Source organism: Triturus cristatus, chromosome 2_1 (genome assembly GCF_964204655.1).
Source record: "Triturus cristatus chromosome 2_1, aTriCri1.1, whole genome shotgun sequence".
In the NCBI taxonomy this organism is placed as follows: domain Eukaryota; kingdom Metazoa; phylum Chordata; class Amphibia; order Caudata; family Salamandridae; genus Triturus; species Triturus cristatus.
The window spans coordinates 1,065,242,065-1,065,260,048 of NC_140581.1; the positions used below are offsets into that span (position 1 = coordinate 1,065,242,065).

General features: G+C 42.6%; 1 protein-coding gene across 12 annotated transcripts in view; it reads right to left on the bottom strand.

Annotated features, from left to right (window-relative positions):
• The window catches only part of PPP3CA (protein phosphatase 3 catalytic subunit alpha), a 617,342-nt gene that overhangs the window by 97,514 nt on the left and 501,844 nt on the right, over nucleotides 1-17,984 (bottom strand). For all 12 annotated transcript variants that reach the window (XM_085635956.1, XM_085635997.1, XM_085636007.1 and 9 more), the window contains exon 8: nucleotides 13,797-13,891. In XM_085635956.1, coding sequence (XP_085492082.1) covers nucleotides 13,797-13,891 — 95 coding nt within the window. The remainder of the gene's footprint in view (nucleotides 1-13,796; nucleotides 13,892-17,984) is intronic.

The following is a 17,984-nucleotide window of genomic DNA, read 5'->3' on the forward strand; positions in this document are numbered from 1 at the left end:
GCTAAAGGTTACACTGGATCTTCTGTGAACTAGTCCAGGAGGAGCATGACTTCCACAAGGAGGGCTCTGCAAGTGGCCAAAGGAGATCATGACACTTGGAGGATAATGGCAAGAAGAGCCATCTGCCCTGGATTTCCAAGGGTGATGTTGAGGAAGGCCCTGGACACAGGAGAAGTGCCAGGCACCCACCCACAACTGTAGACCGGTCCTGAGTGAAGAGGGTGAAGCAGTAAAATCAGGCCAAACACATCATCCCAGTTTAATGAATCATTACTGTCAATACTGAATTTCACTGTAAAAGGGTATCGTCCTTTGCGATTCTGATGGTGTTACATTAGCTTACGACCCATTTCTGCATTTATTAATATGATGATACACTGACAAAGCCAGAAGACCTACCTCTTGATACCTACACTCAAGTTTGTTGTATCCTGCATATGTGAGGGCAATGCCATTGGGTTTAGGACTCATTAGTGGTGCTGTTAGGAGGGTGTCACCAAATATTTTTCTACCAGCCATCATGTACATATTTGTAAATTAATACTTAGTATTAGGAGTGTGAGTAATATAGACATTTTATTTTATTAAAAAGAGCACTGACTGGAGAATGATTTAATCGGTGTGGTTTGTTGCATTCCTGCAGACTGGGGTACTAGCCGGCACTACCATCTCTGAGCAGACCTTGGACTTCTGAACCTTGCTACCCTGAGAGAGTCAAGTGCTGCAAAGAAGTACTTGGTTCGCAGTAGATGGAAGGCTGTTGACTTAGTACTTGTGAGGGACCCATATACTTCACAAGTAATAAGCCACTTTCTTACAATATGGCACTACTTTTACTGGAGCAACGACGCATGATAATTGTGGTGTATAAACTTTGTGTTGTCCACTTAAAGATGCTCTACCAGTGACATTGCCCAGTTATTGAAGTATACTTTACAATTCTGGAAACACTTCTAGGCATCTTAGCTGACTTCTCTAAAATGTCATTTATCAACGATACCTTTTGATACAGGATTCGATATCAGCCATGAGAAAAATGTTGAAGTCCGCTGGAGACTGCTAGTCTCCAAGGGAGCTTTCATGACTAGGTTTTGGCAGCCCATCCTGCTCTGAAAGTAGCATGCAGGCTCCTGGATAAAGAGCTAGTGTAGCAAAATAACCAGTTCATCCCTAATAATATACCAAACAACTGCTCATACTTGCCACTGGCAAACGATACGCTACATATGAACATAACCAGAATCTCACATGATCATTCTCCATCACGTTTGCTTAACAGTAGCTTTAACAAGTAAGGAAAATGCTACTTACCAGTATGCATCTGTTCTTGGCATGTAGAGCTGCAGATTCACACACTGTGCATAGATCGCCATCTGGTGTTGGGCCCGGATGTATGCACTTTGTTGTTTCATTGGAATAAGTCTTTGGAATTCACGAGATAGGTGACTCCTCCTTTGGACAATATTGCGCATGGGCATGGACTCCATCTTCAGATAATTTTTTCGCCAAGAAGGGAAACGATGGAGTTTTGTAAGAAACAGAAATAAATGCCCATGTATGTTGTATCTAATTAAGATAATACCGGAACAGATAAAGGTAGCCGGGGAGGCGGGTGGGCGTGTGTGAATCTGCAGCTCTACATGCCAAGAACAGATGCATACTGGTAAGTAGCATTTTCAGTTCGAGGTATATGAGCTGCAGATCACACACTGTGCATAGATTGCATAGCAGTACGCGTCCTTAGCGGCGACCACCAGTATCTGTTGCAGTAGTTTGAAATCGTGTTTTGAGTACAGCCTGGCCCACACTAGCTTGTTGTTTTGCCTGCACATCTACACAATAGTGTTTTGCGGATGTGTGCGGTGTAGACCATGTACCCGCTTTGCAGATATCATCTAAGGGAATGTTCCCTAAAAATGCCATTGAAGCCCCTATTTTGCGGGTAGAGTGGGCTTTAGGAGGAATAGATAGTGTACGTTTTGCTCTGTGATAGCAAATTTGTATACATATGACAATCCACCTTGCAATCCCAGACTTTGAGATGGGATTGCCTTTATGTGGTGGTGATAAGGATACAAAAAGTTGTTTTGTTTTGCGAAAATGTTTTGTTCTGTCAATATAGTAAAGGAGTGCTCTTTTTACATCTAGTGTATGAAGAGCTCTTTCTGCTACAGTTTGTGGCTGCGAGAAGAACACTGGCAACTCGACAGATTGGACGAGATGGAAGGGAGAGATAACTTTAGGAAGGAATTTGGGATTTGTTCTGAGAGCCACTTTGTTAGGATTGAGTTGTTAAAATGGTTCTTGAATAGTTAGTGCCTGTAGCTCACTGACTCTAAGATGTAATGGCCACAAGGAAAGAGACTTTCCATGTAAGAAATTGTAGCTCGCATTTATGCAGAGGTTCGATTGGAGGACCCAGTTGTCTTGTGAGGACTATGCTTAGATTCCACACTGGAGAGGGTGGTACCCTGGGAGGAATTATTCTTTTGATGCCTTCCATAAATGCTTTAATGGCAGGTACCCTGCACAATGACAGATGTTGTCTGTTTTGTAGGTAAGCTGCTATGGCAGCGAGATGTAATCTAATTGATGTGTATGCTAAATTAAATCTTTGAAGATGCAGCAGGTAACATATGATGTGTTGAGTGGAGGCATCTAAAGGATTGATGGTGGTGTTGTTACAGTTTATAACAAATATTTTCCACTTGGCTGCATAGCAGGCTCTAGTGGTGAGGCGCCAGCCTCTTTGATAACGTTCATACAATCAGGTGGAAGATTGAGGTAACCAAATTCTAGGACGTCAGGAGCCAGATCGCCAGGTTGAGCTGTGCTGGATCTGGATGTCTGATCTCTCCATGGTTCTGTGTTAAGAGCTGTGTGGGGAGGTGTAGTTTTTGGTGCGGGACTACTTATAGTTTGAGAAATGTTGTGTACCATGGTTGTCTGGCCCATGTTGGAGCAACTAGGATCAGTGTTAGTGACTGTTGTTGCAGCTTGCGCACCATTAATGGAATGAGTGGGAGAGGCGGAAAAGCGTACGCAGATCTGCTTGACCAATTCATCCATATCGCATGGTCTTTGGACAATGGGTGGGGATATCTGGCGGCGAAGCTTGGGCATTTTGTGTTGTAATGTGTGGCGAAGAGATCTATCTCTGGCTGCCCCCCACATTTGGAAAAACGGTTGAAGAACATGTGGATGAAGTTCCCACTCGTGAATCTGTTGTGTCTGACGATTTAACAGATCTGCCATGTGATTTTGAATTCCTGGAAGATGTTAGGCTAAAAGGAATATGTTTTGAGGAATAGCCCACCTCAATATGCTCTGCGCTAGTTGAGAGAGCTGCAGAGAGTGCGTCCCCCCCTGTTTTTGTAAATAGTACATTGCTGTCATTGTCCGTGCGGACTAAGACAGCTTTGCCTGATATCTGTTTCTGGAATGATTCTAATGCCAGAAAGATTGCTAGTAACTCCAAATGGTTGATGTGGAGTAGCTTTTGCTGAGGTGCCCATGTGCCCTGTATGGTGTGATGAAGTAGAGGAGCTCCCCAGCCGGTGAGCGATGCGTCTGCTGTTAGCACAATCTGTGGAACCAACTCTAGGAACGATCGCCCTTTGGAAAGGTTTTGGGTGTTCCACCACTGCAGAGAGCGATGTGTGCTGCCGTCCACCAACACCAGATCTGTTAGTTGAGCTTGGTTCCACTGACGTGCTAAGCATTCCTGTAAGGGGCGCATCTGGAGTCTTGCATGAGATACTATGAATATACAAGAGGCCATCATCCCTATTAGTTGTATGAACACTCGAGTTGGAAGTGAGTGTTGCGGCTGGAATTTTGTTATAAGGGTTTGCATGCTTGCTATCCTCGCTGGTCTTTTGAGGTGTCTATTGTGACACCTAGATATTGTTGGATGTGGGACGGTTGAAGGGTAGACTTTGTGAGGTTTATGGTAAACCCTAAACCCCAAGTCATGAAGTATTTGGATTGTGGTGTGTGTGTGTGATTTACACACTGGGTATGCAACTTGGCTTTTATAAGCCAGTCGTCCAAATATGGGAAGACATGAATTTGTTGTCTTCTTAAGTGGGCTGCTTCACTGCCAGACATTTTGTGAAGACTCTGGGTGCTGTGGTGACTCTGAATGAGAGAACCTTGTACTGGTAATGCTGACCGTCTACTAAAAAGCGGAGATATTTCCTGTGAGCAGGGTGAATGGGAATGTGGAAGTAGGCGTCCTTGAGATCTAAGGTGGCAAGGAAGTCGCCTTGTTTGAGTAGAGGAAGGACCTGTTGAAGAGTAATTATATGAAAGTGGTCTGATTGTATGTAGAGGTTTAATGGACTGAGGTCCAAGATGGGTCACAGGGTTCGGTCCTTTTTTCGAATGAGAAAGTACAGGGAGTAAACCCCTGTGTTTTGGTGATGCATGGGAACTGGTTCTATTGCATATTTTTGTAGGAGGGAAAGCACTTCTTGTTTTAAAAGCGTTAAGAACTATGTTGACATTGGACGCTGTTTGGGTGGTATGTTTGGGGGGGTTGAAGTGAGTTCTAGGCAATAACTGTATTGGATGATTTGTCTCACCCACCTGCCCATGGTAATGGTGTATCAGACAGGTAGGAACTGTAGCAATCTTCCCCCGACTGGAGTAGAGTGGTCCGGGGGAGTGGAGGGAAGCCATTGTTTGGGGGTGGAGGCAGTGCGAGTATTGGTAGTTTTGCCTCTACCCTTGTTGTTATTGCCCCTGCAGCCTCCTCTGTAATAGCCTCTGGTAGATGAGGTCTGGGTGGGACTCTTGTAGGAAGTGGAGGGGTTGTCAGTGGTAAAGCCTTTAGAGGCGCCCCTATAAGAGGAGCGACAAAAAGAACTTCTGGGAGCTTGCGATTGCAATGCTCCCATTGATTTGGCAGTGTCAATATCTTTTTTCATCTTCTCCAAAGATGAATCTACACTAGGCCCAAATAAGTGTTCCTGGTCCAATGGTTGGTTTAATATGGTAGTTTGAACTTCGGGTTTGAAGCCTGAAATGCGTAGCCACGTATGTCTGCATAAAAGGACACTGGTATTAATATCTCGGGATGCTGTGTCTGCAGCATCCAGAGCACAACAAATGGAGGTATTAGTTATGAGTTTGCCTTCCTGGATGAGATCATTGGCTCTTGTTTTATATTGATCTGGAAGGTGTTGTAGTAGGGTCTCTAGCTCGTCATAATGTGCCCTATCGTACCTAGCCAGCAAAGCCTGTGTGTTGGCAATTCTCCATATGTTGGCTGCTTGGGATGCGGTTCTTTTACCAGATGCGGCCAACAGTTTTGACTCAGGAGGTGGAGCATCGCTTGTGGTTTGGGAGTTAGCCCTTTTCCTGGCGTTGGAGACTACTACGGAATCCAAGGGTCGCTGCCCTTTAATATAAACAGGGTCAGCTGGAGCAGACTTGTACTTCTTTTCCACACTGGGGTTTATGACTCTGGCCCTTACAGGATCTTTAAACACTTCAGGAGCGCGTTTGATTACCCCTTTTAACATTGGGAGAATGGAAGTGCACCTTTGAGATGGTACAAAAGTGACCATGAGGAAATCTTCTACAGGGTCTGTGTGCAAATTCACAACGTGGTATTCCGCAGCTCTGTGTAGGAGCTGAGTGAACCCTATAGTGTCCTCTGGAGGGGATGGTCTAGATGGGTAGATATCATCTTGTGGTGCATTAGGAACATCTGGTGTGCCATAATCTTCCCATGTGTTCTCTGGGGTGTTAGGGTCACTAGGTTCCCCTAAAGGGTCATTATCCTCTTCTTCCCCAGAGGTGTCCTCATCATCCTGTGGTGGTGGAGATTGTGAGGGTACTGGAGATGGGATAGGAGAGATGTGGTGTGGAGAAGGAATGCTCAAAGGAGAAGTGACAATGTCTCTATTCTTTGGGTGTGGAGCTGGTACAGGTTTGTCCATTTTCCTTTTCCTGGAAGGACTATGTATAGGTTGACCTGTCTTTGGGTCTATTTCAAGAGTTTTTTGGGTTGGATCAGGCCGAAAAAGCTCCTCCTCAGGAGTGTGTTTCGTGCCCATTTTTTCGGGTCTGATTGCTTGTGTGGCATACGTTTTGGAGTGGTTTTTTGCTCCTTAGGCTTGGAACCGGGAGGTTTCCTGGGTTCGGTTGGGGTCTTTGGAACCGGTGGTTTCTTTGGTTCAGGTGATTTTTTCGGATCCAAAGGTTTAGCGCCAGTGGTCTTCGGAATTGGTTGCTTGTTTGGTTCCGATGATTTTTTGGGGCTGGAAGACTGAGCATCGGTAGTCTTTGGAACCGGTTTGGTTGGTTCCGACGATTTTTTCGGAGCCGAGAAGTTAGTACCAGTGGGTTTCGATGCCGAAGGCGCCGATGTGGAACCAGGTGTCGGTGCGGATGAAGACAGTGGTTTCTTCTTTGGTGCCGGGGATGGGATTTCGGTACCGACAGTAGGCTGACTCGATGCAGAGTGGCCTGAAGGCTTATGTATCGACTTCTTTGCAGAGCCTGAAGGCAGGGCGTGGGAAGTTTTGTCCCAGTGTGCACCTAGGCCCGAAGGTGAAGGTGTGACCAAAGCCGCCTTGTGAATGGGTGTGGGGGAGGGGTCGACGTCAGTACTTATGACCCGCTGCCCTGGAGTGATGTCTTCGACGTCGGAGTCATCAGCGTCAGAGGGGCTAATGTTGCCCTCTTCAATCTGCTCCTGCTCCGGTACATTGATGCCTTCTTAGAAGATATCGTCCTGTAACGATGTTGAAGATCGAGCCATGCTTCTTCGAGCTCGATGAACCCGAATTGTTTTCTTGGAGCGGAAAGAGGCACAAGCTGGACAGTCTTTGGCCTCGTCCACGGGCGAAAGCAGAGGTTACACACCTCGTGAAGATCGGCGTGTAGAAACTTGGATCCACTTTGAGGACACTTTTTGAAATGAGTCCTTTCCATGAGCCAAAGGCCGAATGGAGCAGCTAGGCCCGAAGGCCTGCGTCGACGACCGGAATCGAAGAAATCAAGTTTGGAGAGATGCGCATCGATTGGGAAACGCGATCGAAACAATACCAAAGAATGGGTGAAGCATTGCGCGTCGAAAGGTAGAACGGTAACGACACCGAACTGGAGCGCGACAAACACATCCGAGCCCGATGGCGGGAAAAAACAATCTGAAGATGGAGTTGATGCCCATGCGCACTATTGTCAAAAGGAGGAGTCACCTATCTCATGACTTCCAAAGACTTATTCCAATATAACAACAAAGTACAAACATCCGGGCCCAACACCAGATGGCGATCTATGCACAGTGTAAGATCTGCTGCTCATATGGTTCGAACATTTTCTTTCCATTATGGGATTTGTACTCCTGTTTAATCAGTTAAAAAGTCAGGGCTAGAGGTGATAGAGAACTAAAAGAAAATCTGGAATGGGTTGGCTACTCGCAAAGTGATCGGGGAAACTTGAGAGCTTTATGCCAGCACTTTTTATTTGGTAGTGAAGCACCATCATACCTGGCTCTGATTTTGTTTTTGCACCAGAATTAGCTGTAATCTTCTAAATCCATGTAATATCATGAGTAAAGAACCCCCAAATGTACATAGAAAGGATGGGTGAGCCAAGGGGCTGTCCTGTGTTTCTCTATGGCCGTGTAACACCTCAGTGACTTGCAAAATCCTCACAACGTGCACTTGAATCATATGGAAAACATCAACAGCAAAGCCCCCTACTTCCCTTGCCCTGGCTACCCAGAAAGCACCCCATGTTTAACCTCACAATGCAATCCAGTAGTCACAGTCCCCATGACTATTACGGAGAGGCAAGCTGGAGTCCACCATGAAAATTCGCTGAAGTCCACCATGAAAACTTGCTGGAGAAATAGGTTTGTTCCCAGGTTCTTGCAAATGGAGCACCCAAGAATAAACCACCAGTCTTAGCAAGAACAAGTCACCAGGTAAAGGAGGGAAACACAGCTGTTACTTTGTACTTTTGCCTTCCCAGTGTTACTACCACTTACTGAATTGGTTAGGTAGAAGTGACTTCCTCCGCAACCCCAGAAGATGCCAGATGAAATTAATTGAATAGGCCATATTTGCATATATAAGAGGTGCAAGGTGGCTTGCCGTAATAACCTTTTGATTTCTCGTTAAAAATCATAGCAAACTTTTTTCCCACTATATAGTCTCCTTTCCGCTGTATGACAAAACGATGATTCTTCAAAGACCTTATCCAAATGGTAGCCCACTGTGCATTCATGCACCAGATTGTTGTTCCTTATCAAAGACTTGTAGATGTATGCTGATCTGTTTTTTGCAAAATGTATGTTGCTCTGGCAAGCCAGATATCAAAAGAATAAGTGACAATAGTAAAAGCTGCAGGACATCCAAAGAAAGCAAAGGAGATAGGATCCCCACCTTAGGAAATAAGAAAGCAAGACATAATTAAGATCCAGTCCTAACCAACTGAATGAAAAAAGCAAGTAGTGAGGGTGAGTGGTTCACGCAGTGGTGGATGAGGAGAGGAAAGAGTTGTCAATATATATATCCTTGCAAAATACCCAAGATTGCCCACAAAGTTGTCCCTGCTAGCTACCTTTGTCTCATTTCTTAGTCTGGAAATCTGACTGAGGACTTTCTAATATTGGGCAGTGCTTTATGACCTTGTGATACATCAGCATACCAATTTGCAGTCTTGGTTTTGTTCCTGATCCAAGTCAGGTTTTGTGATAGATGGGAAGCTTTACCCCTAAAACGCTAATTTCCCAGAAGCCTTTGTTCACTGTACTGAGGATTGTTAGGGATGATTAGAGAGGAGTACGGTTGTTGCTAGCAGGCCTTAGACTTGAATGACCACACCCGAGGCTTCTGATCATTGGTGAGATCTTAAAATGCTCAAATTGTTTCAGCTCATGGTTGGTGTTTGACAGAGAATTTCTGTGTGATGACCCTCTGTTTTCAAGGACTACTTGATGCTTTGTCTTTCTGAGCGCTCCATGAAAAATCTTGTATGGCCAATCCATCAAGCAATTTCCCATGTCCCAAACAAGCACAACTTAGCAGTGGAGTACTTTCTAAGCTTTTTAACATAGGTTCCTAAACTAGTATAATTAATCAATGAAACCCAAGTTTCTTATTTCACTATGCAGTTCAACTATGCGCCTCACTTTCTAAAACAGCATAGTTTAGTAGGAAACTAGTTTCTAGCACAATTATTGACGGAAGCAGCACTGTCTTGCTTCTTACTCCAAAACTAAATGCTCATTACAGCTGGGCAACTGCTGCAGGTCATGGTCTGCCAGGTGCCACCCCCAACAGCAATTTATTCATCTTTCACTACTTACAGTAGACTCCTTCTGCACTCACTGCTATCTTATACCTACTTCCTTAGATTACAGTGCTTTTTGTACTTTGTAATGCTTGCAACTGACGTTTTTCTCAATGTTTCCTTCTGTTAAACTCAACTCTCCTTCCCATCGTCTCATATATTGTGGCTATGTATTATGTATTTCACACGTTCCTAGTTAAAGCTGCACCTTATGTGCTGCTTATTTTATGACAAGCATTGCCTTCAAGTTACGGCCTGGCCTTTCCTCATTTAGGGGTGCTATTTGATGTGAATGAATACCCCTGATTGACAGGAGGAGGTGTGAGCTGGTTAGGTATACAGGGGCAGTGGCCATCTTTGCGCGTAGGTTGGGCACTTGGTCACCTTGTACTCTACTTAAGATCTACCAGGGCAAATGTGTGTCACAAATTCTGTATGGCATTGAAGTTTGGGGGTATGCGGAGATTGATAAAATTCAGACAGTTGAAAACCAATTTTTAAGATGGTTGGTGCACCCCGCCCATCTCGGTTTATTAGGAGCTTGGAATTAGGAATCTAGATGACATAGTCGCTCTTAGGCCTTTGCTGTGTTGGATAAAGATCTGGACTAGGGAGGGTCTTACACTGAACAAACATGTTCTTTCAGACGGTCTCTTGATCATGCGCATAGAATCCCTTGGATTGCTTATGTGGAGGCCGCTTTTATCACCTTTGGGCATGCAGATCTATTTCTGTATCGCTATTCCTGGTCTCTTTTAGAACTAAAGAGTGATGGACCTATTTTTAGAGTGTGCAGCGTTCGCTGGAGAGCAGGCCAAGTTGATGAAACCCTCAGTTAGGGGACCCATGCTCCTGAAAATAGTACAGGTCCTGGAACCTTACTTTGCACAGGTACCCAACATGAGGGACAGATTGGTCTTGGCTAGGTTCGGATTGAACTTTTTACACCAACTCTTGGCATCGCCAGGTAGTTGGGCTCACCTTAGCTCCTTGTTGACCTGTGGTTGCTACAATAGGTCTCTGCAGAACACTATACACTTTGTTATGTTCGGACAATATTTTAGTGTGCTAAGAAAGTAGTTTATTATTCTGTTACTGAAGACCCTAGTTGCTCCCCAATGACCATGTTTAATATTCTGTGTCTTGGTTTTTTACAAGCAGCACTGAGATCTAGGCTTTTTAGACCCGATTGATCTGTATTGCTGTAGCGGGTTTTTTAACATTCTGTTTTTATTGCTGTCTGGTAAGTAATCATCTATTTATATTTCATGTATGGATTTTATATTAGTTCGGCTGCATTTGCGGAGTTACTTTGTTCTTTTGTTCTTTTATGGTTGCTTCGACAACCGTATAAAGATTTTATGATGATTTGAGTTACGAATTATAACATCACCATATTCGCCAACTTCTTTGAGCCTACCCTTTCACTTCCATCCTGCCAAAGCATAGCGGTAATATCTGCAACAGTAATTGTGAATGAGGAACTTTCTGAGCTTCAGTCTGACCATGAAAGTCTCTCAAATGCCTTCTTTCCACATCTCTTTCAAAATTTTACTGCATGTGGATAAATGCAATTCAGGTTAGTTGTTATGCTTAACTGCCTTTGACATGTTTCATATGAGGGTTCACTCCCTTTGTACCTTCTGCAGAGCATCATTATCATGTCCTTAGGTAAAGTTCTCAATTCAGAAGGTGAGATGTAGTTTCTGGTCAGTCAATGGGTGACATGGTTATATGCACAGCCTCGGAATAGGAGAGCAGATGGAACGAAGCGTGGGGGCAGAAAAACAATACAGATTTAAATAAATTGGGAAGAGGGCCAGCAAATTGGAAAGGTGGCATTCAATAACCACAGCAGTGATGAAAACCTAGAAAATGTTGGTGTTCCTGAAATGCATGCCAACACTGGGTTGTTTTTACCATAGGACTTGAAGAGGTGAGTCCTTGGTCCACTGAGTTCAGCTCAAATGCTGGATTTGCATGTACCAAATACCAAGCTAACATGCCTCTTTAAATGATAGGGAGGTGATGCTGCTTCTAAAAGGCATTAAGCTAATCACAGAAGGCAAGGTCGACAATCTGCATATGTAAATATTTTGCTTTGGTTCATATTATAGTGGTTGCAGAAGTACTTTAGCTCACTTGGTCTTCATAACTGTAACCAACTTGCTATGCTTTGCTGATATTAATAAATAATAATGTGATTTTCTCTTGCAAGGTAATATGCATGTTAATTCTCAAGTAAAGTATACAGAAACAGATGTGCTAGGAGAGAATTACAAATCTCAACTCCCACAGACCAAGCGCTCATAATGACTTTCAGATGCATGGCAGGACTGAAACAAAATGTCACCTCAAAAAACAAGCACTGGCAAAGACAATAGTATCACTTTTGAGACCAATTGACCTTTTCCAACAGTGTTCAGCTATGCTGTACAGCATCCCCTAATCTGTATCCTGTGCAACTAAACAAAAAAAAGGCGATGACGTTACTGACTGAGTAATTTTATAGGCGTTGGAATTACGTACTGGAGTGCCCTACAAAATAATGTAGTAGCTTTTTTTTTTCTTTATCAATCAGGGTTGAATCGACAAAAAGAAAAACAAAATTCCATTGCATTTTTTAAGCTAGGGACGGAGAGCAACACAACATACACGGGTGGGTGGGAGCAGCATGGTGGCACTGTGGAGGGTGCAACACAAAGAGGGGGTGAGAAGTGGGAAGAAGAAACAAAAGGCAAGAAAGCAATGTGGAGTGCGGGGGAGAAGCACACAGGCAAGAAATCAATCTAGGAAATAAGAATGAGCTCAACATGAAGACAATTAGGAGAGGCATACAGGCAATAATAATCAACATGGAGTGCAGGGGAGAGAACTACACGAGAGAGACAGCTGAAAAACCCACACTCTTGTGGAGTGCATAAACACAAAGAATAAAGTAGTGCTTCAAAAGCAAGCAGTGCAAGCATAGAAGTCAGCCAATCAAAAGAGATGGATAAGAGGCTATGCTCCATGGCAAGGGCAACATAAGATTGATAAGCTAGGACGACAATAAGAAGTAGGCAAAAGACTGACAGGAATGGCAACCAATGGCAAGCAATGGGAGGCCCTCCAAGCCTGTGTGTTTTTGGTAAGCCCACAATAGGTCTTTCGCAACCAGACAGCAGGATTCGTCAGGTAGACTCGATCTAAAGAATACTGCAGTATTGAATGTGGTTCTAAAATGGTTCTTGATTTACAAATACCTTATTCATCTTATGTACTGGTTATGAAAATAAAATGCTAGTTTATTGTGATGCAGAACAATTGAAATAATGTTTTAGAGGAATATGGTTCAAATCCAAGAGCCGTGATTTTTATAGTTCTGATTCTGTCTGACGGAGGAGCCAGTGCCAACTACCACTAGGGGTGGGGGAGAAAAAAAGACTTGGCCTTCTGATTGGGCTGCAATTGTACCTTTAATGGACCGTGGTAAAGCACAATGACTTCCCTACCTATAGATTTCCTTTAGTTTTCTGGTTGATGCACCTCATCTTAAGTTTTTTAGGAAACTGAGAAAGGAGAATCAGGTCTCGGTTCTGTCGGAGGCTTTGCAGAGGGCATGGAAAGTGCAGTCATAAACCTGAAATTTAGATATTCTGGGTAGCATGTTCTCTGATAAATGGTACTGCAAATCCTAAAGGTACGAGTACGTTTCAGAGATAGGTTCGCTTTGAAGTTTAAGCAAGAAAGTGAGGGAGCAATCTGCATTGTTAATACTAATTGAGTTAATCAGTGTCACAAATGATCTGATTGGTTTATTCAATCCTTCCTAGGAGACATCTTTGGTTATTTGACCCGGAAAGAGGTCACCACCCAGACGTTTAATTCGATTTTTACTGGGAGAGAGAACTAAATTAAGAGCAATCATTACTCTGGAGCTTTGAACATGGATTACTTTGATAACAAAACATGCTTAGATAAGGGCAGATATTTACAATAGTGACCTACAGGTTGCACAGGCATCTGAGAAGCAAACTCTTGACATGTTGACCTACCTCTGAAATCATCATGGGTTACACATCCAGATGAGCCAGTATTACACATGCATCTGACCAATGGTCTCAGGAGACATTTTTAAATGAGTGGATTAATTACACACCAGAATTAAAAATCAAAAGTGACCAGTTCTAAGGGGATGAATAAGATTCTGGAAATGATGAGTGGTGCTCCTACTCATTGGAGTCACGACAGAGTCACTACATGCAATATGGTAAGAAACCAGTTGTATTAAAGTAGACAGATAATGGTCATGAGAATACATAGGTGTGAAATTCGTCAAGAGCTTGCTTTGAATGTATGTCATTTGTAGGAACCAAGAACAAATTTACAGTATAAAATTAAGAACGATAATGTCCTTCCGTTGGACAGAAAATAGTCTATCCAGCTTCCACACATTAGATTTCCTTTACACAATACAATGAATAATAAATCTGGAATCTTACCTTTGTTATTGTACACATCTAAATAGTTTGGTGCTGAAAATATTGTGATTAGGGAAGGGAAGCCTGTTGTTTGACTTTTCCTGTACATACGGTACCTAGAGAACAAGGAGACACAACAAAATGTAATTGTGTGAACTGGGTGACAGTGTGTTATGCCATTTAACACAACTAACAATAAACCTACAAATAATAGGTGACAGTTTTTGCAAAATATTACCAGGCCTTTTATCCTGGTCTCCTGATAGTTTCTTCTTACTGGGCAATATCCTTGAAAGGGTCCTATCATTTGCACTTGGGTTACTATTCCAATTAAATGGTATTAAAAAAAAACCTTTGTATACATGACTAACTGTCCATTATCAGCCTGGAATGGCATACAAAGCACATCAAGGTGGCGATACAAGGTTGGACCAAGAAAATAGAAGTCATATTTTATATGCCACACTTTTATAATTGCAAACTAAATCTTCTTTCTTTTTAAAAACTAGCACTGTCTGGACTTTGAATTTATTTATTCACAGACAGGAGTCAATGCAAGTCTTTGAGGGATTTAAAAGGCAGACAGGAAGGTGGAACACGAGTTTCAGGGTCCATTTCCCTAGCCCCCCACTACTGTATAACTCAATACCACGGCAGTCTGTAACTATTCCGGCCAAAATATACCCCTAATGAATTTAAAATTATATATAGGTTTGTTTCTCACTGGCAAATAGGAAATGTGCTATGCTACTAGACTGTTTCAATCTGACCAGGATTACAGACTGGATGGCACAGCAGAGGATTAGGGAAAACTACACTTTCTCATAAGCACAAAACCTACATATATCCAAAAAAAGCAAGGGGTTCACCTGAACAAGGGGGCACAGCAGAATCAAGAGGGTGATATGTGTCCATCAGACCACAAACACTCGTAGCACTTTTTATTATGTAGCAGCACTCTCTGTACCCTCGGGTGCTTCTCACGGACTGACTTCCTCAAGCCAATCCTTCATAAAGGTTGTACATAGACAGCTGAACCTCAATTTAATATTAGAGAAACAATATAGGTAGCGCTTAGGATTCTCTTTCAGCACATCACATGTACTTCACTCAGCTCCTCAGTTCATTTAAGATCAGCCCCTACCTGGATACAAAATGGCAACAGAATCCCTTTTCTCAGGGAGGAGAATAAGGACATGGGGCAAACCTTTATTAACATGAAGCTGGAACATTTATAGTCCAAAAAGGAAGGCTTTCTTCAGAGGGATCTTTCCATGATTATACTTTTTTTTTTTTTTAATTTCAATGGGCGGTTTAAGACTAATTAATACAGAGACAACGGCTGCTAAAACAATTGGAAATTTCGCACATTAAATTCTTGGGCGAGTTGTGAGAAAGGGTATCAACAAAACCCATAACATACAACAGGGATGCTCCAACCAGTGAAATGCTGGCACACTGCTCATTTGCGGACAACAGAAGGGTAAAGTATATGATATATAAAAGAAATGTTAAGTACAAAAAGCAGGCGCTGTAGTAGTTTTCAATGATTAGGCGCTAAATGCAACGTCAGACTTCTTCACAACAGTTCATGTGAAGAGCACAGTCCAATGCTGTGCAAATCAACGTTTTGAACCCTCAGACTTTACTCATATCTTTTTAATAACATTAAAAAGTAATACAAAGCCTTATTTATACCCAGTTCATGTGTGACCAGTTTTCATTTTCTTGACTATTATTGTTAGTGAGATGTTTTGCAGCAATGATGTCTTGGCCGTTTAGTTTTATTCATGAGGCAAACTGGAGCCACTCAAATTTTTTTAAGTAAGTCACCTCCTCAGGGAGAACACCAGGCACACCACATATTACAATATATAGCGTGATCACCTCAAGGGCCAGGCTGATGTCAGTAATTCTGACACAGCGAGACCTTGTTTCACCATACGGTCGTGAATTATAAATGTGAAATTTGGCACAGTTGAGAAATGCAGCATAAGAGATGTGCTAAAAGCAGTCAGTGTGAAATGTAACAAGAGGTGCTTGCATATGCATTCATAACTATGTACCAGATGCATCATTTAGGCAAAGGGCTAGATTTTTGTTATACGGTCTTATGTTAAAAAATGTATTCTTCTACTTTTGTTGAGGTACTAACTAAAGCAGAAAGAAAAATGTTTTCTTTAGGTCTTATGTAATCGTAAGCAGTCTCTGCTGGTAAAAGAAAGGCCGATATTAATTCCCTCTAAATGAAGTCAGTCTTTCCTAGAGTCACTGTCACACCCCCTTACATTTGATAAGATAAACCAAGGGCTGAAATAAGCCTTGCACAAGTAAGGCTCCTTGTCTGAATGGCCACACAGGAAATATTTACCAGGAATGGTTTAATATCACGGCCCCCATGTTATCAAGCCTTATACTGAGCCAAGGTCAAAGGGCTCTTTCAAACCATCAAAAGGGAGGCTCTCATTGCCTTACTTTTTAATCCAAGCATATAGCCTAATGAGCCAACCTCCAATAAGACCAATGTTTTTAAAGTTGCTGACATGATATTGGCTAGGGTGACTGACAATATACTACGTCCATTGATGCGGACTCACATCCTCCCTATATAATAACTAGGCTCATCTGTGGATGACAACAACCTAAGTTTTTGTCCACCTTTCGCACCATAACAATACACTCATATTTTTCTATTAATTCTTTACTGAAGCTCAAAGCAATAGACCTAGTGGAAATGCTTTTTCTATTCAGGGTTGTGCTTATACTCGGTTTTCATTTATTACACAAATGAAATCGCTATTGATTTCTTCCCTGACCATTACAAGGACTGATTTTTTGCGTTGGTTCCATTTCCACTGCATGATGGTTGGAGGCAGGGATGCCCCGCTGCCCGCTTATTAGCTTCTAGGACAGAGAGCCCAAGAAACTAATTCACAAGAAGAATAGCCGCAGGGATATTTGGTTTCATTCCCACAAAGTAATAGCTTTATACAGTGACACTGCCCTTTCATATGTCAAACACCAAGACCTGAAATTTCCACCAATTCTTTTGCAAATATAAATGGTATACCAAGCTTTCAGGCATACTCAATAATTGGGACAGATCACAGCTGTACCAGTTCAGGAACATGTGGTAGATCAACTCCAATATACCATGGGAGTCACTGATTGAGTGCCCTTTAGGTCTGCTATCTGAACCGATTCCATTAGCCCTATCCATGCCAATTTCATTGATGACTCTGGTTTCAATTATTCAAAAAGATAGTCATCCCTAAACTTGGTAGAAGGATTTGTGAACACCTATGCTCATGGATTCAATATATGCAAGGTTTGGTTTTCTCCTTCCAAAAGATGGCCACACATTGATTTGGAAAGGAGCCTCAACCTCGAGACCAAGAAAGATATTTGACCACTGGAAGACACTCACCAGAGTTCAACATGGCTGATCCAGCAATCTAGAAGATTGACTACAGAGCTGATAAGCTCTTCCCAATATTGTCTGGGAGTTCTATTAAAACGACGCCTAGGTTGAACATAACATTAGAATCTGGATTCAGGAGTATTTGTAGACTAGAAATTCACTGCTGGTGTGATTTGTTTGTAGGGGATATGCAAATATCAGAAAAACAGTTTAAGGGGAGAGTAGGATAAGGTGGTGCAAGGGCAACGCTGTAGATTTGTATGCTCTAGGCTCAGGTCACCCTTAAGACCCACATGGACTTGGTTCCAGATAACATGACATATCCAGACTTTCCTCTAGAGCACACAGTTACTACGGGCACACAGCGTCTATTTTACACAAAATTGCCATGCATTCATATGCACGCCGATGGTGGCGGTGAGGGCAGGAGCTAGAGTTCTCAATGGTGATAAATGAGTACCTTCTTGTAGCTTCGGTTGGTGCATTTCTAGGAACAATTATCACAAGTACATTTTTAAATTCCCGAACCACCTTTAGTCTGAGTAGGGAACGTGATATTGAGCTTAGCAAATCAGTCAAATGTCCTAGGTTTTATGAATGTGGACTTCCTGCACGTCATGGAACTGTGCAAGTAAATGGTCTTTGAGTAAAGGTTTTATGTTTTGATACTATTACCCAGAGATCTTCTTGCTTAATTATTGAACTAGCATTAATAGTGGCTAAGCAAAATGTGACAGTTTTGTTCAGCAAAATTACTATAAAATATGACAACGAGTTGATGAATTGGA